This window comes from Hemiscyllium ocellatum, chromosome 14 (assembly GCF_020745735.1).
Source record: "Hemiscyllium ocellatum isolate sHemOce1 chromosome 14, sHemOce1.pat.X.cur, whole genome shotgun sequence".
NCBI lineage: Eukaryota > Metazoa > Chordata > Chondrichthyes > Orectolobiformes > Hemiscylliidae > Hemiscyllium > Hemiscyllium ocellatum.
The window spans coordinates 25,041,502-25,067,791 of record NC_083414.1 but is presented as its reverse complement, the minus strand read 5'-3'; the positions used below and the strand labels follow the sequence as shown (position 1 = coordinate 25,067,791).

Genomic DNA, 26,290 nt, shown 5'->3' with positions numbered 1-26,290 from the left:
AAGCAGGCCATGAGGCCCATTGAGTCCACACTATCCCTCTGAAGACCATCCCAACCAGACACCCCCCCTACCCTATCCCTGTACCTCTGCATTTCCCATGGCTAAGCCACCTAGACTGCACATCTGTGGACACCATGGATACTTTAGCATAGCCAATCCACCTAACCTGCACATCTTTGGAATATGGGGGGAAACTGGATTACCTGGAGGAAACTCAAACAGACACGGGGAAGAATGTGCAAACTTCACACAGACAGGTGTGGAATCGAGAGTGAAATTGAATCCAGGTCACTGGCACTGTGAAGCAGGAATGCTAACACTGAGCCGCTGTGCTGCACCCTCACAGGATATGAGCCATGATGTGCTCTAAGATGAGTTTCTTACAATTCAATCAGACTTGCACTTCTCATTGCACTTTAATTAAATACAATAGTACACTATAAAATGACATTAAAATTAAATTAAAATTGATGTCAAAATCTGAAATTGGTACTTGAGTTCATTGAATAATGGTCAAGTCACTTCAAGCCATCCCACAGTTGTGCACCTCAGCATTGTGATTACCGCATACCTCGTTGTAGAAACAATTGAGAGCAGAAATAAATTGGCAGTTATAAAATACTGCCAGCATACCATCAGACCTTCCAACATACATCAATGGCAGATGGTAAGAGCATAACTCATGGTCAGCTATGTTATGAAAACAAATTGGACCTCCTACCACTAGCTACAGGCTACAGGCTACAACATGCAAGTCTAAAGATGTGCAGGTTTGGTGGATTGGCCATACCAAATTGCCCATAGTTTCCAGAGATCTGTAGGTGAAATGAATTAGCCATTGGAAATGCAGGATTACAGGGATAGGGTAGGGGGGGTGGGTCTGGATGAGATACTGTTTGGAGGGTCAGTGTGGACTCGATCCACACTACAGGGATTCAATAATTCTATGAAGTGTATGTATCTTATGACAGTCAAGGAACCAGTTGAAACACCCAGCTTGACAGCTGTGTGCAGCAGATTGACGTCAATACCATGGGGTTCAGTCTCTGTTCTGGTTGCAGTATATTTAGGACCGCGCTTCTTCCCCTCCCATCACGGCAATTGCAGCGCTGAAGGTCAGACCCACCTTCAAGTAGAGCACTAAAGAACAGGGAGGACTTTTCTACCTGTGCCAGTCACTAAATCATCCAGCTTCCTTTCTCTTTCCCCTAGCCCCACAATTTGTTTTATTCCTCTAGATATATGTTTGCTTTTCTTGCTACAACATCTTTTAGTAGTCTTTAGGATTGTTCTGGAGTTCGTGGTTATCAAGATTTTGTTGACTGCTTGAGCCTTTTGAGTTTTGGTTCACCATTATTCCTGAGCTGAGAAAGATGTGAAAAACGTTCTAACCAGGAATACAAAGACATGCAGCAAACAGCCTGGAAGCCGACTTGAATGCTTAGATCTCAACAGGGGAAAAAAAATCTTTCACTGGCTGCTTTAATTCCTCACACAGGGGTGGTTGGAGTGCAGAAACTCTGCATGCATCTCATGCATGTTCATCTTCCCCCCCTGTGAATACAGAGATCAATCTTTGCCCTACTATTAATGCCTCTCCGTGAAGGACCATTCTTCGCTACTACTGCAGACTGAAACAAAAGACACTTCAGGAGATATAATCATTGCTGCCTAGCTCCTTTTCCTGGGTCATCACAATGTAGTTCATTCCTTTTATTTCACACATCTCTTTTCCTTTGTCCAGTGTTCCTTTATGCCTCATTGAATCCATTAGGCACATTATAGTGTGCTTTTGAAAACTCTTCTGAGCGCAACCAATGGCAGAATCTAAGCTGCTGGCATCAGGTTAAGTCAGGCTTCTTCTAAAGTGAGGGAAAGTGCACAAAATGCAAAGGTGGAAGAATCTATGGCTTGAGTTCATTTTTCAAACTGAATTACAACAGTGATTTTTTTTAATTTTAAAAGTTGTCCATTAACCATTTCAAAGTGACATTTCTGTCAATGTTGCCCAACTGTATTTGAGGCATTGATAGATGTAACTAGTATGACTTTGAATGCTCATTTAAACAGTTTTTTTTACAGTAAATAGACCATAATTATCAGCTACATTGGTGACAGTTTTTCTCTGAAACAAGGGTTAATTATCACTGAAAGTAATGTGCCCAGTAAACTCAAATGTTATGACTATAGTGAAAATGTATTGGCAATATTCAACTTTATTCATTTGACATTAATCTCAGAGACTTCCATAGACAAAAAAATGCTTTTAAAAAGGGCATATACACACTTAAGTTAGCTGTTGTGATCACCTGACTAGGTCGAGAAATGTTCATGAAATGAATAAGCAAGGATCAGTCAAAGCCAAAATTAACATTGTTATAAATAGGCACTGAATCTGTATCTCCTGATTAATTCAAACCATTCTGGAACTTATACGTTGTTTGATAAATTTTCTGCAGAGTATTCAGTTTGGAAAAACAATGAGTATTCTCAGAAATATACAAATAGATATTTATCAATAACTATGTTTGAGTGCAGCTAAGAAAAATTCATTTGTAAGCAAGAACTGAAGACATTCTCTCTGCCAATCTCTCTCTCTCTCTCTCTCTCTCCCGGTGTCAGTTTCTCCCACTGTCTCTCTCACTCTCATCAAGCTAAGAAATCAGTGCTTGGTGAACAACCAACTTGGAAAAATAGCTCTCACTGAGAGCTTAGGATATCTGCAAACATTACCTTTGCTGATCTAACAGGCCAAGAGCAGTTGGGACTCAAATTTGACGCACACCAGTGAAGAATTCTCAGAATTTTAAACTGTGATGGGTTTATTTACCTGTCTGTATTCAATACCAATGAGACCCCCAACTTTGCAAATACCTTATTATGTCAAAGTTTCTTATTTTTCTTTTATATTTTCTTTACCTTTTCTATTTTGATTAGGAATAAAACTCCATTCTTTCCCCCAAGGAAATTTTGGAAACACCTTGCCTTCATTTTTGACCGAGTTAACTCAGTATAACTGAATTGTTGAAAAGTAAAAATATTTGTCCAATCAACTGAGAGAGGGTTAAAGAGAGAGAAACTAATCACTCCTCTTGATAATACATAGAATGAGACATGGTTGGAATCTTTTCTGCTATAGTTTAGAAGGAGACTAATACTCGTGATATTGGGCATTTGTAATTTCTTGTATTGCAAACAACACAACAAATGGTCACAAATACAGTGGTATACCAGGTTATGATCACTGATACATCAGTTTAGTTCTACATTCATACAGGTAATAAAAGTCTACAATCACATCCGCCATGATTTTATTGCAGATATTATCTTACTACAGACTGTTACTTATAGAGAAACCTCAGAAACCAATCTGCATTCTTCACTGTAACTAAACAGGCTGCTGTGGAATCTAGATGAAGTACATTTCAGACTGTGCTTATAAACATTAAAGGAAGGCTGGGATAAACCAGGGTTACTACACTGCTGCTTATTAACTTGTTGCATCGTGGTTTGTCATCAAGTTAAGGCATTCCCAAAAGTCTCACCAGAAAAGTTTTGATCAAGTAAAGAAATGTATAGGTACAAATTTTATTACCGTAAATTAAATTAGGGCAGGCTATTATTTAATTCATTGCAAGTATTGTAAAAGATTTTGATCACAATACTGTTCCATCTTTTCTGCATTAGCTGAAATATAGTGAGCAAATTTATTAATATATTGTGTCGCTATCATTTGACATGGCTTTGTAACTTCAATTTTTTTAATAGTTATATACATATAAAAAATTACTTGTAGTCATGCATGGTTTTAGTTTTAAGGTTCTGCTCGCCGAGCTGGAAGTTTTTGCTGCAAACGTTTCGTTCCCTGGCTAGGGAACATCATCAGTGCTGTTGGAACCTCGTGTGAAGCGCTGCTTTGATGTTTCTTCCGGTAGAAACATCTAAGCAGCGCTTCACACGAGGCTCCAACAGCATTGATGATGTTCCCTAGCCAGGGAACGAAACGTTTGCAGCAAAAACTTCCAGCTCGGCGAGCAGAACCCCAACAACGGACACCCGAGCTACAAATCTTCAATCAGATTTTTAGTTTTAAATTTAGAAGTTAAGAAATCACAGAGTGAGGAGATAACATTTCAGCTTTGGCTTATATTCACATGTGCCTGCTTTCAGTAAGCAAGGTTTCCCTGTTGTTAGTTGGGCCACCAGAGAAAACAGCATGTGAAAAAGAATGCTCTTTTGAGGAAAATCTGACATATTCTGTTCACTTTGTAAACATTGAATGGTATTCGCCATAGTCATGAACGAACATGTATCTCTGACAATTCTTCCTCGCCAGCTAAAGATGTTAGTACAACAATGTCCGGTAAGAGGGAGTCATTTATCAAAAGCACAACATTAAGCATGTAAAAAAGCCAATCCAATGAAAAGCCTCTATACAAATTCATTATATATTACAGACTTGCTTTCTTCAGATCCACACTAACAGTGATAAAATCTTAAAAATAACAAACAGTCCTATAACATAATGCAATGACAGTTTATTTCCATGTATTTTCTTTGGAAAGATGAGAAAGCTATTTTAATTGTGATACTGGTGTGATTGGCTTTGACAAATAAAATTACCCAAAACTATTGAAGTAATAATAGTAATGAGCCAGAAGCAAAATTAAACACTAGTGATATCAAAACGCATTGAATATTATCATTTGGAAGGAAGTGACTAGGTTTTACTGAGGAAATTATATATGTGCCATAAATGTTTTCCAATCGTTTCAAGTGTTAAATATAAATTAATACATATAAGCTCACCTTTCCAGTGGACTTTGGTCCTTTCCAAATGCAGAAATAACAGATAATCCAAGCAGCAAGAAGACAAAGAGCCAGTTCCCATCGTATGCTTCCGATGTGGTCAATTCCACTTGATAATCCAAGCACTCTACGTCTGAGGATCATTAATAATGTTTAATTAAAATTCTCCTGTAATAAATCTTTTCTATCACATGTTACAAATGTTGGGTTTGGTTATGTTCTGCCAGATTTTCTTTTCAACTAAAATGTACCAGTGTTTGGAAATTTATGTGAAAGATTTTCAGTCTTATCATCCTGTCCAGAATCACCATACAGTTTAAACTGCTGTACGCCAATGAAACACTTTTGAAGTTTATAACCCATTATACCTTACGTATGAACTATTTACCACTTGATTAACTCTATCTAGATATACTTAAAAGTGCACTTCATATCTTGATGAAAGCTCCATAGGTCACAAGCTAGGTAAGCTGCCTTTATAGAATTCTATTACATTAACTTTGATATGATCCCAGCTGATGTTACTACCAGACAAATTAGATTCCAGAATGAGATCAGGCTTGATAGCTTATCTTGTTTCTTTTTAACCATTGTGGTCTTTCACTGAAACTCAAACACACAAGATTGCAGATTTGATTTTGACAATAAGACAGAATTTTATTATGCATAATAAAAATCAATACAATAAAACAAATCAAACTATCTGCACATAACAGAGTTTGAAAGGTTTCAAAACACGTGACAAAAGAAAATTACATCTATTCCCGATCACCACCACTTTACAGTTACTTAAAATCAGAGAAACGTCCCTTCCTGATCAAATCTGTAGGTTTGACAACTGCTTTTTTTATCTCAGTTCCCATCAGCTGTGTATATTTTCTGTGAATCCTCACACAATTGGGATCTTAGTGAAATAACTCCAGAGGCCAGTATCCCATCATCGAGTCACCTTTTACTTGCACATCCTTGACACTGATCTCAGCCAGCTCTCAGAGTGAACAGGATGGCTGACACTCTTACAGTCATAGACTCAGAGACGTACAGCAGAGGAACAGACCCTACAATCTAACTCATCTGACCAGATATCTTAAACTAATCTGGTCACATTTGCCAGAACTTGGCCCACACCTCTCTAAACCCTTTCTATTCATATACCTATCCAGACACATTTTAAAATACCAACCTCCACCACTTCCTCTGGCATCTCATTCCATACACGCACACCCTTTGTGTGAAAAAGTTGCCCCTTAGGTCCCTCTCACAAGAGGCCTATGCTCTCTAGTTCTGGATTTCCCCATCCCAGGACAAAAGACTTATCTATTTATCCTATGCATGCCCCTCATGATTTTATAAACCTCCATAAGGTCATCTCTCAGCTTCCGATGCTCCAGGGAAAACAGCCCCAGCCTATTTGGCCTCTCCCTATAGCTCAAACCTTCCAACAATGGCAACAGGAGAAAGTGAGGACTGCAGATGCTGGAGATCAGAGCTGAAAAATGTGTTGCTGGAAAAGCGCAGCAGGTTGTGATCTGTTATTATCAAGAGTTTGGAACCTCCTGACTCCAAATATAACACCCACAGGCAGCATCCAAGGAGCAGGAGAATCGGCTTTTCAGGCATAATTTTTCAACACTGGCAACATCCTTGTAAATCTTTTCTGAACCCTTTCAAGTTTCACAGCATCCTTTCTATTCTCTTGTTCTTCTCTGTCAGCCAAGACTCCCTGATTGGGCCAGATTAACAGCTCCAATGAGGAAACTCATATTCATCATTATTCATAACCTTGTTACAATCACTACACACCTCCCACTCTGAGTCCGAGGATGAAGGCATGTTCATAATTTTCTTGCTCCTCCTGGGGCATTGTAGCACCGGGTCTGATCCCTCCAACTCTGCCTTGGATACGTGCAACCTGGAATGCACTGTAGGTCGTCTCTTGAGCCCGGACTGTCTCAGAAAAAAATTCATCTTCTTCTTCAGGTCACAAAGGCATAGATGGAGCAACATCTGCCACGTCCATTTCAGATTCCAAAGTATTTTCAATGCTTGACAGAGAGAGAGAATCCACAAGTTCCGAAATGTACGGAAAAGATGTTGATGAACAGGCATATTTTGTTCCCACACCATTTGCAAATTTGCAGCTTTCATATGGTCCATGTGGTTGTTCAGGACCATTGCATGTACTCAAACTTTATACGTCACTGGACCAGACCTCGTGTCGACCATGCTTCTTACCCATGCAGGGCCATTCCCATGTCTTAAACCAAACTTAATTCCCTATAGTAAACTGCCTATCACACTTAGCGGAGTCTAGTGTCTAGCATTGGCGTTCCTGATGCTGTTGCACCCTCCCCCAACTCAGGTGCAGGAAAATCAGATTTAACTTGATGTGGAGTCTTCTCCCCATTGACAACTCTGCTGGAGCTATCCCTATAGTTGAATGAGGGGTGACCCAAAACTCCAATAGGACCCAGGACAGTTTGGTATCTAGTGAAGCTGTAGACTGCTTTTTTAAGCCTGCCTTCAAAGTTTGGACTGCTCTTCCCACCAGACCTTTGGATGATGGATGGTACGTCGAATATCATTTGACTTTAGGACATCATCAAACTCTCTGCAGGTATACGATGGTCCGTTATCTGTGGCCGACACTTCCAGAAGCCCATGTATTGCAACAGATACATGCAGTTTTCCTACGGTTGTCCCCTCCAAAGCAGCTATGTCTGCATCCAGTCCTAGCCAACAGACATAACTTTTTGCCAACATCTCCATTTTAGAAACCCAAGTGACCCTGGTGGAGTTCAGCCAATATCTGGCGGTGACTTTTGCTCGGAACAATTACTCTTGCCAATATCAGCCCATACCATCATCTACTGCGATCTGGTCTCTCTGGGTCCAATTCTGGTTGTGACAACCTTTTGGTTTCCTCCACCCCCACCAGCTGTTTCAGTTTGTTCAGGTCAGGATCTTTCGGCATCTAAAGTCTGATATTGTCAGCTGTGATGGGAAGTGCGTCCAGAAAACCATTACAGACTCTTCCAGTGGCAGTACCACCGCTGATGTATTTGCCAATGGGAGGCAGCTCAATGCATCTGCATTTACTACTTGGCCTCCCGGATGATGTTACAACTTGTAATTATATGCACTTAGTGTTAGAGCCCACCACTGCCTTGTCTTCTTCATGTAGAACTAGCAGGGGGTTGTGATCTGTTATTATCAAGAGTTTACATCTATAAAAGGTATTGGTGGAACCTCCCGACTCCAAATATAACACCCACATCCTCCTTCTCTAACTGGATGTTCCTATGTTCTACATTAGTCAAAGCCCTAGATGCATACACAATTGGGTGTTCCTCTCCATTGGACAATGTATGAGCTAGGAAGCACGAAATGTCAACACCAAATCTCCCTTGAGATAACAGTCTACCAACACCTTTGAGGATGATTGCTGTTTCTTCACTTTCCTGAAAGCTGTGGCTTGGCAACCATTTCAAGGCTGACCCTTTTTTAAGAGCTAATGCAAAGATGTCAGAATGGAGGCCAGGTTACATATGAACTTTCCATAATAATTCAACAGTCAAAGAATGATCTAAGCTCCGCATAGGAGAAAGATTTAAGTTCTATGTCCAAGTTTTCTAAGTGGTCCTCATTAGTCTTCCCAGTTATTAGCACATCATCCAGATAAATGGAAACCTGGGGGGAAACCTTGTAAAGTGATTTCCATCGTCCGCTGTAAAATTACACTGATTGACAATACCCCAAATGGCAGTCTCATATATTGGTACGAACCCTGATGGATATTAACTACAGCATAATTCTAGGAATACCCTGCAACTCATACGCTACACTTGCTGCATTTTCCAATGAGACAGCCAATTGTATTGCCTGTTTGAAGTCCAGTTGGTCATTAATCCAACATCCCAAACAGTCTCTCAGAATCTCATGAAGGGTTAAACCAAAAAGTTACATGCCTCTGTCAGTTGTCTTATCCTAGTCAAAAATCTCAATACAGATTCTCCTGGATCTCAAATTGCTGAGTAAAATCAATAGTGTCTCAAAATTAGAGGAGGCTTGGCGTTGTAATATTCCTTCATGAAATCCGCCAACTCTTTAAAGATTTTAGTATCTGGCACCTCAGGAAAGGTCAGGCTCCTAATAAACAAAAAAGCTTTGGGTCCACAAGCTGTCAGGAGAATTACTTATTGCTTTTCATCTGCCCCAAAGCCATTTGCTCAGACCTTAGTGAAATAATTCTACAGAGGCCAGTACCCTATCACCAACTTACCTATTATTTACACATGAAGAGTCCTTGGCACTGATCGTGCCAGCTCTCTGAGTGAACAGGATGTCTGACATGACTGTCTTATCTGACCACCAGCGCTCCCTGATTGGACCAGCTTAATAGTTCCAGTCAGGGAGCTCATATTCTGTTAAGTCCATCTGGTTGGCCTTGCTACAATAACTTACATTTAGCTTTAAATAACTAATGCAGATTTCTAAGCAAATATTCCATGGTCTGTATGTTTACAAACTGTTCCCTTCCACTCAGGTACTTTTTTTCCCGAACTACTCTGAATAAGCTCCTACTTCTGGAAGAAACTATCTGCATCTGACTTCAGTCAAATCTCCATCAAACTATCTCTGGGATTTTCTCAGCTAAAATCGATCCTTGATTATTCTAAACCCAAAAGTAGGCTAATTTATTTCAATGTTTACTCTCTCCTATAGTAAAACCCCAAAATATAAACTAACTTCGTTTAGCAATCCAGGAGGAACTGACAGTTTTTAAATCATACTTGCTGAAATACTGACTGAATTAATCTTTAACCCCCTTTGTTAAAAAAAAGACCAATACCAATATGCCACTAGTTTTAAATCCAAACCTCAAAAGCAAATACAAATAATATACTTAAATTACATATGTTTCGCGTCAACAGGTTAATTAGGTTTCCCCAAACATAAAGTTCTCACTATGCAATACAGTTTTTGGGCCACAGTCATTGAGAATTGGAGAGTGTTCACAAAATTATGGTGTAATATCGATGCGGTTGGTAAGCCAAAAAATCCACAGGCACCAGAAGAAATCCCGAAACACAGTTAAAGGATCAGCCCTTTTACTATACAGCCAAAAACAAGGTTAAAGTGACCTCCTCAGCACACCATTAAATACTAGATACTCAATCAGTAATATTTTTGTTTCAATTTATCATATCCATCAGAGTAGATATAAGGTCTGCATGCTAGGAGTGGGGATCATGGATAGAGAATTTCTAGATATTAGGGACGAGAGAAACAAAGGTTAATATTGTAATAAAAGAACTGAGTGTGACAGAGGTCACTTAGATTATTAACTGTCAAAGCAGAAAGAGGGAAAGTAAATGTGCAAGGGCTGTCAGGGAGCTCAATGACCGCCCAATACTGATTCCTAGGTTCAGTTTTTGGGTTACTGGAGGCTGTACTAACATTATCTGTAAAAGGCAGCCGACTAAAGGCTGTAGCAACTTTTGCTGTTGGCAAGATATAGTCCCATGCTAGCACATTATGTAAAAATTTAATAATATCCATGACCATCAATGGGTTTAAGTAAAACTGGGAAAGCAATGAAGAAAGCCACCTTAAATGTCCACCAAATAGACATGGAACATCATTGAAAATCTAAGAGGGGGCTTAATTTGGCAGTGCCATTTCCAAATTGAGCAAAGGGATGGAGATATGGGATTAACCTGTGCAGTCTAGTTCGAATGGAACCAGCACACCAGTTTCACGCTAAGTATTTGCAGTGTGCAGCCAGTGCTAACTATGCAGTGACTGTCCATCTCAGCAGTTAGCCCAATATCAAGATAGGCTTGCATCAGTTAAAGCTAGCCTGTACTACTTAAAGTTCACCTAAAGCTCGAAAAGGAGGTGAATTGTGACTGGGTAGGTGCTGGGTAAGGCATATGCCCTTCAGATAAACTCCCCAGAGGAAGTGATAAGATGGTGGTGCAGTGGTAACATCACTGTATCTATATTCCAGACCAGCACGAGATAAAAGCAAGGTACCGTGGTTGCTAGAAATCTGAAACAAACACAGAAGGCTGGAGAAACTCAGCAGGTTTGGCAGCATCTGTGGAGAAACAGAGTGAACATTTTGAGTTCAGTCTGACACTTTCTCAGAACTCTAATTCCCTGGGGGCTCAGTTTCAAATCCCACCCTTGCAGCTTGTGGAATTTTAATTCAATTAATATCAATCACAATAATAGAAACTTAGGAAACTATCATTGTTGTTAAAGTAGTCATGACTTGGAGATGCCGGTGTTGGACTGGGGTGTACAAAGTCAAAAATCACACAACACCAGGTTATAGTCCAACAGGTTTAATTGGAAGCACACTAGCTTTTGGAGCGACGCTCCTTCATCAGATGATTGTGGAGGGCTCGATCGTAACACAGAATCTATAGCAAAAATTTGCAGTGTGATGTAACTGAAATTATACATTGAAAAAATCGATTGTCTGTTAAGCCTTTCATCTGTTAGAACACAGTGATAGTTTCACTTCTTTCATGTGTAAATCATAAAACCTTTTTTAAAAGTTGCATTCTCGGGTTAGCTGTTAACAATGGTGATAGCTAGGCAATATGTTGAAGGTGTTGGCCCCCTGTGTTCTCTGTTTCTGCCATGATGTTTACATTGATTCTAATCTAAAAAGTGAGATAACAGAGGTCAACATATTGTCTAGCTATCACCACTGTTAACAGCTAACCCGAGAATGCAACTTTATAAAAAAGGGTTTTTGATTTACACATGAAAGAAGTGAAACTATCACTGTATTCTAACAGATGAAAAGCTTAACAGACAATCAATTTTTCAATGTATAATTTCAGTTACATCACACTGTAAATTTTTGCTATAAATTCTGTGTTACGATCGAGCCCTCCACTATCACCTGATGAAGGAGCGTTGCTCCGAAAGCTAGTGTGCTTCCAATTAAACCTGTTGGACTATAACCTGGCGTTGTGTGATTTTTAACATTGTTGTTAAAAATCTGTTTGAGTCACTTTTTCGGGAGTGAAACCTGTAATCTTTATCTGATCTGGACTGCAGGTGACTCCTGATTGATATGAAATGGCTAAGCAAGCCACTCAGTTCAAGGCAATTCAGAATGAGCAACAAATACTGGTCATTCCACATTCCCAGAAAGAATAAAAATACTGTAGCGGCTATTGCAAAGAGTCACATCTCAAGGATCTGGATGCAGTGTCACAAGAACTTCAATGACCTTAAGTGAGTGTTCAAGATTGGTCTGCACACATGATGTATTCTGCTAACTGCACAGCTAGCGGGTAATATTACTCTGCTCAATGCACCACCATCTACCATCACGCTCTATTACTTAGGATCATACTCAACATTGATAACTTCACCTCAGCCTCACACATTTAGCATTGCAGCAAGTCTCATACTCATAGCTTTTGCACATTGTCAGCTTCACAACAACACACAAGTCATCATCAACAAACCCAGCACAGACTGAATATGAGTGCAAACTGGGGTCAAGCAGGGATGTGATCATACCAGTTGCTCTTCCTCACTGCAACACTTCACCCATAACATGATGGATCCCACTTGAGTGCAGCTAATTTAATGCAAGCAACTGTTCAACCTGGCTTGCATCCAGTTCAGAAGCAATGCCATGCCAATCTCTGTTATTGAGCTGCAGTGTGCAGAGGAATTCTGCATGTGCACACATTCAGGGGTCAAGTTGGCGGTACTCATGCACACCTTCACCTCCTACAGCATGGATCCATTATCTTACTTTGGGAGCCTCTTCTCAATGAAGAAAGACATTGATGATGAAGTTCAACATCACCTCCAGTGGCCAGCATACCCTTTGTCCACCTAAGGATCAGAGTGTTGACGAAGACCCCAAGTTCCTGCTCTACAAGGCAGCAGCACTACCTGCCCTGCGGTGGAGACATGAACAATGTACAGTAGACATCTGAAATCCCCAACGTGGATATTTCTATAAAACTCTGCAAATTCCCAGGACAGGCACTCCAATATCAGTGATCTGTCTCAGGTCTTTTCACACACAACCTGCAGCAGGGTGTACGAATCCAGCATTGGCTTACTTTGCCCCTCAGGACAAACAACTCCAGAGTGGAAGAAAATCATCTTCACTGTCAAGGGACTGTCTAAGTCGTGTAAGAAGAAACTACCAACTATTCAGCCATGACAACTTCACCAGCCAAATAAACTGCACCATACTCAGTAGTAATATGCTTCTCTCTCACCATAACTGGAGGCACTGAGTGCTGACTGGTAGGAACAGAACCATATCCTTAATCCCAAGGAAGAGACATACTCACCATCAAGGAGTTTGCCACTGGTGAGAATCTGGCTAGTTACATAGAACATAGAACATAGAAGGATACAGCGCAGTACAGGCCCTTCGGCCCTCGATGTTGCGCCGACCGAATCCTACCTAACCTATACTAGCCCAATAACTTCCAAATGCCTATCCAATGCCCGCTTAAATGACCATAAAGAAGGAGAGTTCACCACTGATACGGGCAGGGCATTCCATGAACTCACAACCCGCTGTGTGAAGAATCTACCCCTAACATCTGTCCTATACCTACCACCCCTTAATTTAAAGCTATGTCCCCTAGTAACCCCTGACTCCATTAGCGGTAAAAGGTTCTTAGTATCTACCCTATCTAAACCCCTAATCATCTTATACACTTCTATCAGATCTCCCCTAAACCTTCTCTTCTCCAATGAGAACAGCCCCAAGTGCCTCAGCCTTTCCTCATAAGATTTTCCTACCATTCCAGGCAACATCCTGGTAAACCTCCTCTGCACTCGTTCTAAAGCTTCCACATCCTTCCTATAGTATGGCGACCAAAACTGCACACAATACTCCAGATGAGGCCGCACCAGAGTCTTATACAACTGCAACATGACCTCAGGACTCCGGAACTCAATTCCTCTGCCAATAAAGCCCAGTACACCATATGCCTTCCTCACAGCACTATTTACCTGGGTGGCAACTTTCAGAGATCTGTGTACATGGACACCAAGATCCCTCTGCTCATCCACACTACCAAGTAGCCTACCATTAGCCCAGTAATCCATCATCTTGTTATTCCTACCAAAGTGAACGACTTCGCACTTAGCTACATTGAATTCCATTTGCCACATTTCCGCCCAGCTCTGCAACTTATCTATATCCCGCTGTAACCTACCACTTCCTTCCTCACTATCCACAACTCCACCGACTTTTGTGTCATCCGCAAACTTGCTTACCCAGCTTTCAAGTCCTTCCTCTAGATCATTTATAAAGATAACAAAAAGCAATGGTCCCAAAACAGATCCTTGTGGTACACCGCTAGTAACTGCGCTCCAAGATGAACATAATCCATCAACTACTACCCTCTGTCTCCTTCCAGCCAGCCAATTCCTAATCCAAACCTCTAATGTATCCTCAATGCCATACCTCCGAAGTTTTAGCATTAGCCTACCATGGGGAACCTTATCGAACGCCTTACTAAAATCCATATACACAACATCTACTGCTTTACCCTCATCCACTTCCTTGGTCACCTTCTCAAAGAACTCAATAAGGTTTGTGAGGCACGACCTGCCCTTCACAAAACCATGCTGGCTATCCCTGATCACGTTATTCCTATCCAGATGTTCATAAATCTTATCCCTTACCATTCTCTCTAAGACTTTGCCCACCACTGAAGTCAGACTCACTGGCCTATAGTTGCTAGGGCTATCCCTACTCCCTTTCTTGAACAATGGGACCACATTCGCTATCCTCCAGTCCTCTGGTACTATTCCTGTTGACAACGACGACATAAAAATCCAGGCCAATGGCTCTGCTATCTCCTCCCTAGCTTCCCATAGGATCCTGGGGTAAATGCCATCAGGCCCAGGAGACTTATCTATATTCATCCTTTCCAATATTCCCAAAACCTCTTCCCTGCATATTTCCAGGGCATCCATTCTAATTATTTGTGATTCCATATTCACATCAGCAACAGTGTCCTGTTCCTGAGTGAATACTGAGGAAAAGTACTGATTTAATGTCTCTCCAATCTCCTCCGCCTCCACACACAACTTCCCACTACTATCCTTGACTGGACCGATACCTACCCTAGTCATCCTTTTATTCTTGACATACCTATAGAAAGCCTTTGGGTTTTCCCTAATCCTACCAGCTAAAGACTTTTCATGTCCCCTTCTCGCTTCTCTTAGCTCCCTCTTTAGCTCCTTCCTAGCTACCTTATAACACTCAATCGCCCCTACTGAACCTTCACGCCTCATCTTTACATATGCCGCCTTCTTCCCTTTCACAAGGGACTCCAATTCCTTACTAAACCACGGCTGCCTCACAAGGCCCTTTACACCATGCCTGACTGGTACATACCTATCGAGGACACGCAGTAGCTGCTCCTTGAACACTCCCCACATCTCATTAGTGTTCTTCTCTTGAAGCCTGTTTTTCCAATCCACACATCCTAAGTCATGCCTCACTGCATCATAATTTCCCTGCCCCCAGCTATAGCTTTTGCCCTGCGGCACACGATTATCCCTCTCCATCACTAAAGTAAAAGTCACCGAGTTGTGGTCACTGTCCCCGAAGTGCTCACCTACTTCCAAGTCTAACACCTGGCGTGGTTCATTACCTAGAACCAAATCCAATATAGCCTCCCCTCTTGTTGGCCTGTCGACATATTGTGTCAGGAAACCCTCCTGCACACATTGTACAAACACCGACCCATCTAATGAACTCGAGCTATAGCTCTCCCAGTCAATATCTGGGAAGTTAAAGTCCCCCATAACAACCACCCTGCTACCTTCACTCTTTTCCTGAATCATCCTCGCAATATTATCCTCTACTTCTCTAGGACTATTAGGAGGCCTGTAGAAAACACCTAACAGGGTGACCTCACCTTTCCTATTTCTAACCTCAGCCCAAACTACCTCAGATGGCAAGTCCTCTTCCATCGTCCATTCCACTGCTGTGATACTGTCTTTGACAAGTAATGCCACGCCTCCCCCTTTTTTACCCCCATGTCTGATCCTACTAAAACATTTGAACCCTGGAACGTGCAACAGCCATTCTTGTCCCTGTTCTACCCACGTCTCTGTAATGGCCACAACATCGAAGTCCCAGGTACCAACCCACGCTGCAAGTTCACCTACCTTATTCCTTATACTTCTGGCATTGAAGTATACACACTTCAATCCACCTTTCTGGTTACAGGCACCCTCCTTAGAGATCGCTGCATTATTCCTAACCTCCCTACACTCAAGGTCCTGTACCCTAAAGCTACAGTCCTGGTTCCCATGCCCCCGCGGAGTTAGTTTAAACCCTCCCAAAGAGCACTAGCAAACCTCCCCCCAAGGATACTGGTGCCCCTCAGGTTCAAGTGTAGACCATCCTTTTTATAGAGGTCCCACCTTCCCCAGAAAGGACCCCAGTTATCCAGAACCAGAAAGGACCCCAGTTATCCAGAATAGTTGTTGGGCCAAAACAAAAGAAAGATAGGGGTATTCAGATACCTAACCCTCTTTCTCACATCTTACTTCATTTCACAATCTCTGTTAGTTTGGATGCTATGGATGTAGTAAGTATACATCTTTCACTCCTGCCACCTCACTTCACCACCACCTTAAGCTTTCACCTTTATCCTTTCAGATAACAAAGAACTGAAAACTGGACAGGCAGGAGAAACAAGTGGAAGTGACAACAGCAGGTGACAAACACCACCGCTCAATCTCAAACTCAGCTCATACACAGATGTGCTGCAGACATCAGGATATAGTTACCAGATGGGATAAGCAATGTGATGAGGTATTCTACACAAATGGTCTGCAGCCAGAGCAGGGCAAGGGATATATCAGTTGTCAGGTCCCTGAAGAGAGAGACTTTGGATAAATACATCAAAAAGATCAGGCTAGAGAACAAGCTGACAGCATGCAAAGTGAAATACTTGGTGCATTGACTGAGTTGGCAGAAAGCTTGTACAAGGTGCACTGTAGAATCTGGCACCAACATTCCACAGTGCTTTATTCAGAGCTTGGAGCCCATCCTCTCCAGCAGGCAAGTGTCTGAGGATATAGACTTCAGCATCCAATAAACAGAAGTCACCAAGATTTATGTGGATGCTGCAATGAAAGCTCAAACTGCATCCTGCAATTGTAGCCTGCTGCCAACATAGCTGTAGATCCAGTGTTCAAAGAGGCTTATGAAGTGCCCCCAGCCACCTCGCAATCTGTTCACCAATAGGGTAGGAGGAAGGCAAAGACATCCAAGGGAGTGATAGAGATACTGTGCATATGAACCCATCATCTTCTCTCAGAAAATATAATATGCCTCCTACCAATGCCACACGCTTGCTGATGCTTGTCAGCCTTACCACCCACCCCGGAACTGTGCAGTCCAACGTCAGGCATTCTGTCCTCAAGCTGCTTACGATCATCCTCCAAAGTCAACCATAATCTCCTGTGTTGAAGCTCAGCAACTTTCCCAAACCACGCCGTGTTTCTGAGGTGGCTCTAAGTCAGGCAAAGACACAAGAACAACTGACAGTACGGTCAACAGGCACCTGTATGTAACATGTCATGATTTGATTTGGTTTATGCTGTGGATCTGGGAGGATTATTTTGGGATTGCTTTTCATTTTGCATTGTGACCAGGCAAGCATTCTGATAGTCAGTAACAGACCGAAAATAACCTGCAGCATTGTCTGTGACTGGGAAATTGGGGTTGTGTTCACTAGCATCAATGTAGGGAAGTTTGATCACAGACAGCCGAGCTATAGCGAAGGCTAGGTCACATCTTCCCTTCCTCTTCCACAGTTGCTCATGGAGAATTGGTGGCTAGGACTAGACCTACACAATGGTAAGGTTTATAGAGCAGACCATCATGAGGTTTGACACTTGCTTTGTTAAGTGCTGTCGGGCACATTCCATGCAGTGGGAGCATTGTTCCAGAGTCCCTCTGACCTGCTCTGTCACATTATACATGGTAGCTTCTGCATGGACTGGAGTCATAAGTCATTCAGACAGCATTTATTGTCCATTACTCAGCCTTTTGTTTATTCTGACACCTCAAATGCACATAGAGCAGTAGACTGTCACAGTATAAACACATCATGTCGAGATACAGGACATTGCTACATGGGCTCAAATACCAGGAGGGCAATGGAGGCTCTTTCAGAACTGATTCATCTCAGAGTCATCTGCAAAACAAGTTGCACATATGCGATGGCACCTTGCACTATTGGAAAGCCTTCAATTTGCATAAAGCTGGCTGTTTAATCTGCTGCTCTTTGGCAAAAGAGAATTAAAAGTCATCAACTCTCTTTAAAGCAAGAACATCAGTATCCTTCCTTATGGAAGAGCAGATGGCAAATTGTAAGATGGTACAAATTTCTCTGGCTTTAACATGGATCGAGTAAACAGCATAAAGCTTATTGCTGATGTTCACCTTCACACCAGCTGGCAATCTCATCATTACCTTCCTCTGAAGTTGCAGTTATGGCTGCAAAATATGGCACATTACTGTGAGGACATCCCAGTGAAAGGAAAATGTCACCCTTATTATTTATCACAGAGGACTAGGTGGGGGAGTTGTTCCCTAAATACTCTAAGAGGATGTGGCCCCTTACTGAAAACCTTTTTCATCTTCCTCCACTCTTCCAATAATTTTTCCTGATGTGTGTACCATGTCCTTGGCACATCCTTCCAGATATGCTATTTGTTATTAATAATTCCTGACATTAGAGCAGCTTGAAATAAAGCTGCCAAAAATATGGCCGAGTATTTCCTTAGAGTCATAGAGTCATTGAGGTGTACAGCATGGAAACAGACCCTTCGGTCCAACCCATCCATGCCGATCAGATATCCCAACCCAATCTAGTCCCATCTGCCAGCACTCAGCCCAAATCCCCCCAAACCTTTCCTATTCATATACTCATCCAAATGCCTCTTAAATGTTGCAATTGTACCAGCCTCCACCACATCCTCTGGCAGCTCATTCCATACACGTACCACTCTCTGCGTGAAAATGTTGCCTCTTAGGTCTCTTTTATATCTTTCCCCTCTCACCCTAAACCTATGCCCTCTAGTTCTGGACTCCCCGATCCCAGGGAAAAGACTTTGTCTATTTATCCTATCCATCCCCCTCATAATTTTGTAAATCTCTATAAGCTCACCTCTCAGCCTCCGACGCTCCAAACAGCCCCAGCCTGTTCAGCCGCTCCCTGTAGCTCAAATCCTCCAACCCTGGCAACATCCTTGTAAATCTTTTCTGAACCCCTTCACATTTCACAACATCTTTTTGATGGGAAGGAGACCAGAATTGCACGCAATATTCCAACAGTGGCCTAACCAATGTCCTGTACAGACGCAACATAACCTCCCAACTTCTGTACTCAATACTCTGACCAATAAAGGAAAGCAAACCAAATACCTTCTTCACTATCCTTTCTACCTGCAACTCCACTTTCAAGGAGCTATGAACCTGCACACCAAGGTCTCTTTGTCCAGCAACACTCCCTGGGACCTTACCATTAAGTGTATAAGTCCTGCTAAGATTTGCTTTCCCAAAATGCAGCATCTCGCATTTATCTGAACTAAACTCCATCTGCCACTTCTCAGCCCATTGGCCCATCTGGTCCAGATCCTGTTGTAATCTGAGGTAACCCTCTTTGCTGTCCACTACACCTCCAATTTTGGTGTCATCTGCAAACTTACTAACTGTACCTCTTATGCTCGCATCCAAATCATTTATGTAAATGACAAAAAGTAGAGGGCCCCGCACCAATCCTTGAGGCACTCCACAGGTGACAGGCCTCCAGTCTGAAAAACAACCCTCCACCACCACCCTCTGTCTTCTACCTTTGAGCCAGTTCTGTATCCAAATGGCTAGTTCTCCCTGTATTCCATGAGATCTAACCTTGCTAATCAGTCTCCCATGGGGAACCTTGTTGAATGCCTTACTCAAGTCTATATAGATCACATCTACTGCTCTGCCCTCATCAATCCTCTTTGTTACTTCTTCAAAAACCTCAATCAAGTTTGTGAGACATGATTTCCCATGCACAAAGCCATGTTGACTATCCCAACTCAGTCCTTGCCTTTCCAAATACATATGCATCCTGTCCCTCAGGATTCCCTCCAACAACTTGCCCACCACCAAGGTCAGGCTCACCGGTCTATAGTTTCCTGGCTGGTCTTTACCGCTCTTCCTAAACAGTGGCACCATGTTTGCCAACCTCCAGTCTTCTGGCACCTCACCTGTGACTATCAATGATACAAATATCTCAGCAAGAGGCCCAGCAATCACTTCTCTAGCTTCCCACAGAATTCCTGGGTACACCTGATCAGGTCCTGGGGATTTATCCACCTTATAACCATTTCAAGACATCCAGCACTTCCTCCTCTGTAATCTGGACATTTTGCAAGATGTCACCATCTATTTCCCTACAGTCTATATCTTCCATATCCTTTTCCACATTAAATACTGATGCAAAATAATCATTTAGTATCTCCCCCATTTTCTGTGGCTCCGCACAAAGGCTGTCTTGCTGATCTTTGAGGGGCCCTATTCTCTCCCTAGTTACCCTTTTGTCCTTAATATATTTGTAAAAACCCTTTAGATTCTCCTTAATTCTATTTGCCAAAGCTGTCTCATGTCCCCATTTTGCCCTCCTGATTTTCCTCTTAAGTATACTCCTACTTTCTTTATACTCTCCTAAGGATTCACTCGATCTATCCTGTCTATACCTGACATATGCTTCCTTCGTTTTCTTAGCCAAACCCTCAATTTCTTTAGTCATCCAGCTTTCCCTATACCTACCAGCCGTCCCTTTCACCCTGACAGGAATATACTTTCTCTGAATTCTTGTTATCTCATTTCTGAAGGCTTCCCATTTTCCAGCCGTCCTTTTACCTGCGAACATCTGCCTCCAATCAGCTTTCGAAATAAAGGTGTCACACTGGCAGTTTTCCCATTCTCAGGGACATTTTAGAATCTCAAATTCCTGAAAGATTACTACCTATTCATCCAATGACTCTGTAACTACTTCTGGTAATATGTTAGGATACATACCATTAGGTCTAGGGGACCTATTGATCTCTACTGCCATTTCCCCAACACTTTTTCACTTAGTGATGGATGTTGAATTTCCTCTCCTACCTATTTACATTCCAGTCAACTAATGAAGACATTAATGATTTTAAGGGATACACAGGCATTTCCAAGTTAGATGGGTTTTGCACCCATGCCCTACCAATGGGAATGAGTGGTTCCAGGAAACAAAACTCCACTGGAGGCCTAATACCATCAAAATTGGCCTTTCTCCAATTTAGAACTTCAACTTTTTGATCTGATCTATCCTTTTCCATCACTATTTTAAAACAAATAGTATAATGGTCGTTGGCCCAAAGTGCTCCCCTACTGACACCTCAGTCACCTGCCCTGCCTTATTTCCCAAGAGTAGGTCAAGTTTTGCCCCTTCTCCAGTAGGTACATCCACATACTGAATCTACCTTATAATTCTTACAGATAGCTGAGATCTCCTTACAAATTTGTTTCTCAATTTCCCTCTGACTATTGGGGGGGGTCTATAATACAATCCCAATTAAGTGATCATCCCTTTCTTATTTCTAAGTTCAACCCAAATAACTTCCCTGGATGTATTTCCGGGAATATCCTCCCTCAGCACAGCTGTAATGCTATCCTTATCAAAAATGCCACTCCTCTCTTGCCTCCCTTTCTATCCTTCCTGTAGCATTTGTATCCTGAAGCATTAAGCTGCCAGTCCTGCCCATCCCTGAGTCATGTTTCAATATTTCTATGACATCCCAGTCCCATGTTCCTAACCATGCCCTGAGTTCATCTGCCTTCCATGTTATGCCCCTTGCATTGAAATAAATGCAGTTTAATTTATGAGCCCTACCTTGCTCCTGCCTGCCTTGACTGTTTGACTCACTTCTGTTCTCAGCTCTACCCATCTCAGATCGATCTCTTTCCTCACTACCTCCTCGGGTTCACCCCCCCCCCACCTTACCTTGAAATGAATTAAACAGCTGTAGCGCCATTATAAAATTTTGCATGGGTAAATGGCCTCTAGTGGAGTATTGTTTCCTGGAACCATTCATTCCCATTGGTAGGGCATGGGTGCAAAACCCATCTAACTTGCAAATGCCTGTGTATACCTTAAAATCATTTATGTTCAGTCTAACGTCTTCATTTGTTGACTGGAATGTAAATAGGTAGGAGGACAGGAAATACAACATCCATCACTAAGTGAAAAAGTGTTGGGGAAATGGCAGTAGAAATCAATAGGTCCCCTAGACCAAATAGTATGTATCCTAAGGTATTACCAGAAGTAGTTACAGTCATTGGATGAATCGGTAGTAATCTTTCAGGAATTTGAGATTCTAAAAAGTCCCTGAGAATGGGAAAACTGCCAGTGTGACATATTTATTTATGAAGGGAAGGAGAAAAAAATGCAGGTAACTATACATCTGTAGCTTAACATCTGTTTTTAGGAAAATGTTAAGATCTACTGTAAAGAATGTGACAGCAGAATATTCAGAAATCCATAATCCATAAAGTATATTCAAGGCTGAGGTGGACAGATTTTTGATGGGTAAAGGAATCAAAGATTGTGGGGAAAAGGCAGGAAAGTAGAGTTGAAGATTATCAGATCAGCTGTGATCTAATTGAAGGGCAGAGCAGACTAAGTGGACTGAATAGCCTATTTCTGGTGCTACAGTCTGATGGTCTTATGAGGAGGTCTTGTGGTGCAGGTAACATCCCTATCTCTGTGCCACAAGCTCAACATTCCATTTTCACATCAAGGTAACATGGCCAAACAAGGTGATTTACCAATCGGTAAATTCTTCTGACAAACCAATGGCAAGCAGTAAGATTTGGGTTATTTTCCTGGTCAGCCAGAACTATGTGGAATCTACAGTGCAATGGTTTGCCTACGCTAAAACAATTTCATATGCGGGCTTTTGCCATGAATAAGCACTTATCCTTGTTCCAAGGGACTATTACAAGCACATAATTCATGAATCACGTATATTCTGTTTACACAGATTCCATCTGGATCCTGAAGGCAACAAAGTGTGGAAAAGACTGAACTTCACTAATTCAAATCTCCAAGCTGCTCCTCAAAGAATTTAAAGTCAAGAAGTACAAAATTCTTAGTAATCCAGCCAAAAACAAAACTTGTCTTTTCTGGTGAGATGTGACACAGTGACTGGGTACTAATACTGTGAAATATTCTGCAACCTCACCAAGGCTGGCAAGCTAACAGACTTCTGTTTTCTTCCTACACCATACTGAGTACTCTTTAAATGTTAAAGCAGCATTTCCATAACTAACCTTTCACTCTGGTGAAGAACAGGTCTCACCAGCAGCTTATAATGGCAATCCAGCAACCTTCAGAGCAATTTCTTACATGTATTTGCCTGAAAGACTGCAGCTCCAATAACAGTCAAGAAACCCAACATCTTCCAGGACAAAACAATCTCGTGTACCCTATCCATGAATTTATTGTATACATTTACTCCCTGCATCACTTATTCCACAGTGGCTAAAGTGTGTGCCACGTGTAAGATGCTATCCAGCTATTTGTAAAAACTTTTTCAACAGCATCTTCCAAAGCCATGACCCCTACCACCAAGAAAGGCTAGGGAGAAGTGTATGGGAAAACCATCACCTGCAAGTTGCCCTTCAAGCCATACACTATCCCTATTGGAATACATCAGTGTTTCCCCATCGCTAATAGGTCAAAATAATGGACCTCATTCAGTAATGGCACTGTGGGTATACCAAAATACATGATTCAGCACCACTTTCTGAAGTATGATTAGCTATCAGCAACCAACTAATGACCTTATTAGAGATATCCAAATGCTATGAATAACAATGGCCCCCTCATCTTCAACTTCTAACCTTGCCTTCATTCACCCAAGTATCTTCAGGATATATTGGCATCAATGCCCTCCAAACAGAGGTGAAAAGAGGAAGAGTACCACCCTGCTCCCCCACCTTAAGTCCTTATGATGTTTTGAGCTGTGACAGACGCAAACTTGGCAGTATCTTTCTCATGCCAGATTAGTGACTAGGCACTTATACCGTCTTGCCAAAATTTTTTTAAAACTTATCCCATTCTCTGTTTCCCAGATCCTTAGGAGTTAATGTTCAATTATTCCTATCTTCTAATCTTTCTTTGCTGTCGATTCATTGGAATCATACAGAAACACAGCAAATGGAATGTAATAATGGTTAGGGATAGGGTTAAGGTTAGGGTTAGGATTGTGAGAGGAGTTGCGGAGTTTTTCTCACTTTTATGATGATGACAAAGAGGGCGATGAGGTCAACCCAATGATGTCATCCCTCCTCAATGTCCAATGAACTAAGAACTCCAAAATTCAGTGAATAAAGATGTTTGAGGTATGATGCCTACATACAAGTTCCAAGATTAACTTCCAACTGATGGGTCTAACATGGTTAGAGACAAATAAAACTGGATGTGGAATCCAAAGTAGACAGGCAGGAGGCTGGAAGAACACAGCAAGCCAGGCAGCATCAGGAGGTGGAGAAGTCAATGTTTTGGATAGTAACCCTTCTTCAGGACTCAAGTCAACAGAGATTATCTATCAGATGAGGCATGTCTTTGTTCTATGCCCCTCCACACAACACAACCAGTCAAATACTTCCTTTGATCCTGACCCTCAGATGTCATTTAGAATGAGTAACATAATGTACGATATTAAGGCATATACAGATGCCATGGGAAACACAGTCAGATACGAATTGGGTAACTGTTTGCACTTTGCAATTATTCTATTTAAACAGGTGGTACACTGAAATGGTGGTTTATTATTCATGGAAGAGATTGTCATATAGGAGCTGGTACACTCATTAAAAGCTAATCAGTAATTACTGATACAATCACAACAGGTCACAGATGATTGCTATTTTGTCATATAGTAGGGCAGACAGTGAATTGAATGTCTATTTCTTTATTTGCAGGTTGGGGACAGAGAATAACAAGTTATACCGAAGATAAAACTTCTGTGAAGATTTGGTACTCCATGGTACAGTCAACAAGGATTCTTCAAAATGAACTATATTCTGAGGTCTTGGATTGACCAGAGCTATTTTGCATGTCAGCATTTCCAGAATGATTGTGAAGCGCACAACAGTTTACCTACATCCTGGTCACCTGAACTGCAGCATTCTGTTGTCCCCCAACCACCAAACCTACCCAGGCAACTTTCACTACCCTGACAGATTCATCGACCATGTGCTGCATGTCCCTCCCTGTCATACTCTCAATGGAAAGGCCTCATTAAGGCATCTAATATAGGAGCTGGTGGACTGATTTATCATGTAGAAACCATCAATGGACCTGATTCTCATTCCTGGACAAGTTGTGAAAGTTTAAATGATGGACAATGAAAGCATCATGGTAACTTACTGTAAATCAAGCAATGGCACTCTTCCTTGATGATCTCCTGAGAGAGGATGGGTTATGAACTGTTCTGAAAATGTGTTGCTGGAAAAGCGCAGCAGGTCAGGCAGCATCCAAGGAACAGGAGATTCGACGTTTCGGGCACAAGCCCTTCTATGCCCGAAGCATCGAATCTCCTGTTCCTTGGATGCTGCCTGACCTGCTGCGCTTTTCCAGCAATACATTTTCAGCTCTGATCTCCAGCATCTGCAGTCCTCACTTTCTCCTCCTTTATGAACTGTTCTGCCAGCATATTCACTTTAAATGGTATGGGGAAATGGCATCTGCCTTAAATGGTACAAGACTCTCCTCCCCTTGATTCTGTATTGTTCCTTTTTCTCCTCCATGCTAACACCATACGGTGGTAAGTCCATGGACACATCAGAAAATTGGTCAGAGTCAAGATCAGTGGAATATTTTAAAACATGTTTGAAATGTGTTCAATGTCCCAACAATCTCTCTGAGAAGTCATCATGCCCTTGAAGCTCAAAAAAATCCTCATTTCGCCTGACCCCCTGCACAGTTACCTCTGGTGTTCCACAAGGATCTATCCTTGGTCACTTCCTGTTTCTCACCTACATGCTTGCTTCAGCAATATCATCCAAGAACAAAGCATTATTTTTCATAACCAAACACAGAAATGGTGGAGAAACTCAGCAGCTCTGACAACATCTGTGAAGAAAAAAAGAGTTAATATTTCAAGTCCTGTGTGAATCTTCTTCAGAAGTTCTGAAAAAGAGTCATAAACTCAAAACATTCTCCTCAGATGCTCCCCGACCTGGTGACTTTCTCTAGCATTCTCTGCTTTTGTTTCAAATTTCCAGCATCCACAGTGTCTGCTTTTCTTACTTTTAACATGCACACATTCCACGTCAGTTAGATACTAGAAAGATTGAAAACTGTAGCTTTTGGCCCCTGCTCCAAACTCTGGTTCTGAGGTAATGACC

General features: G+C 41.8%; 1 protein-coding gene across 3 annotated transcripts in view; it reads right to left on the bottom strand.

Annotated features, from left to right (window-relative positions):
* Positions 1–26,290, bottom strand: part of slc6a11b (solute carrier family 6 member 11b) — a 180,627-nt gene that overhangs the window by 136,889 nt on the left and 17,448 nt on the right. For all 3 annotated transcript variants that reach the window (XM_060835512.1, XM_060835513.1, XM_060835511.1), the window contains one exon: positions 4,810–4,942. In XM_060835512.1, the coding sequence (XP_060691495.1) occupies positions 4,810–4,942 (133 nt within the window). The remainder of the gene's footprint in view (positions 1–4,809; positions 4,943–26,290) is intronic.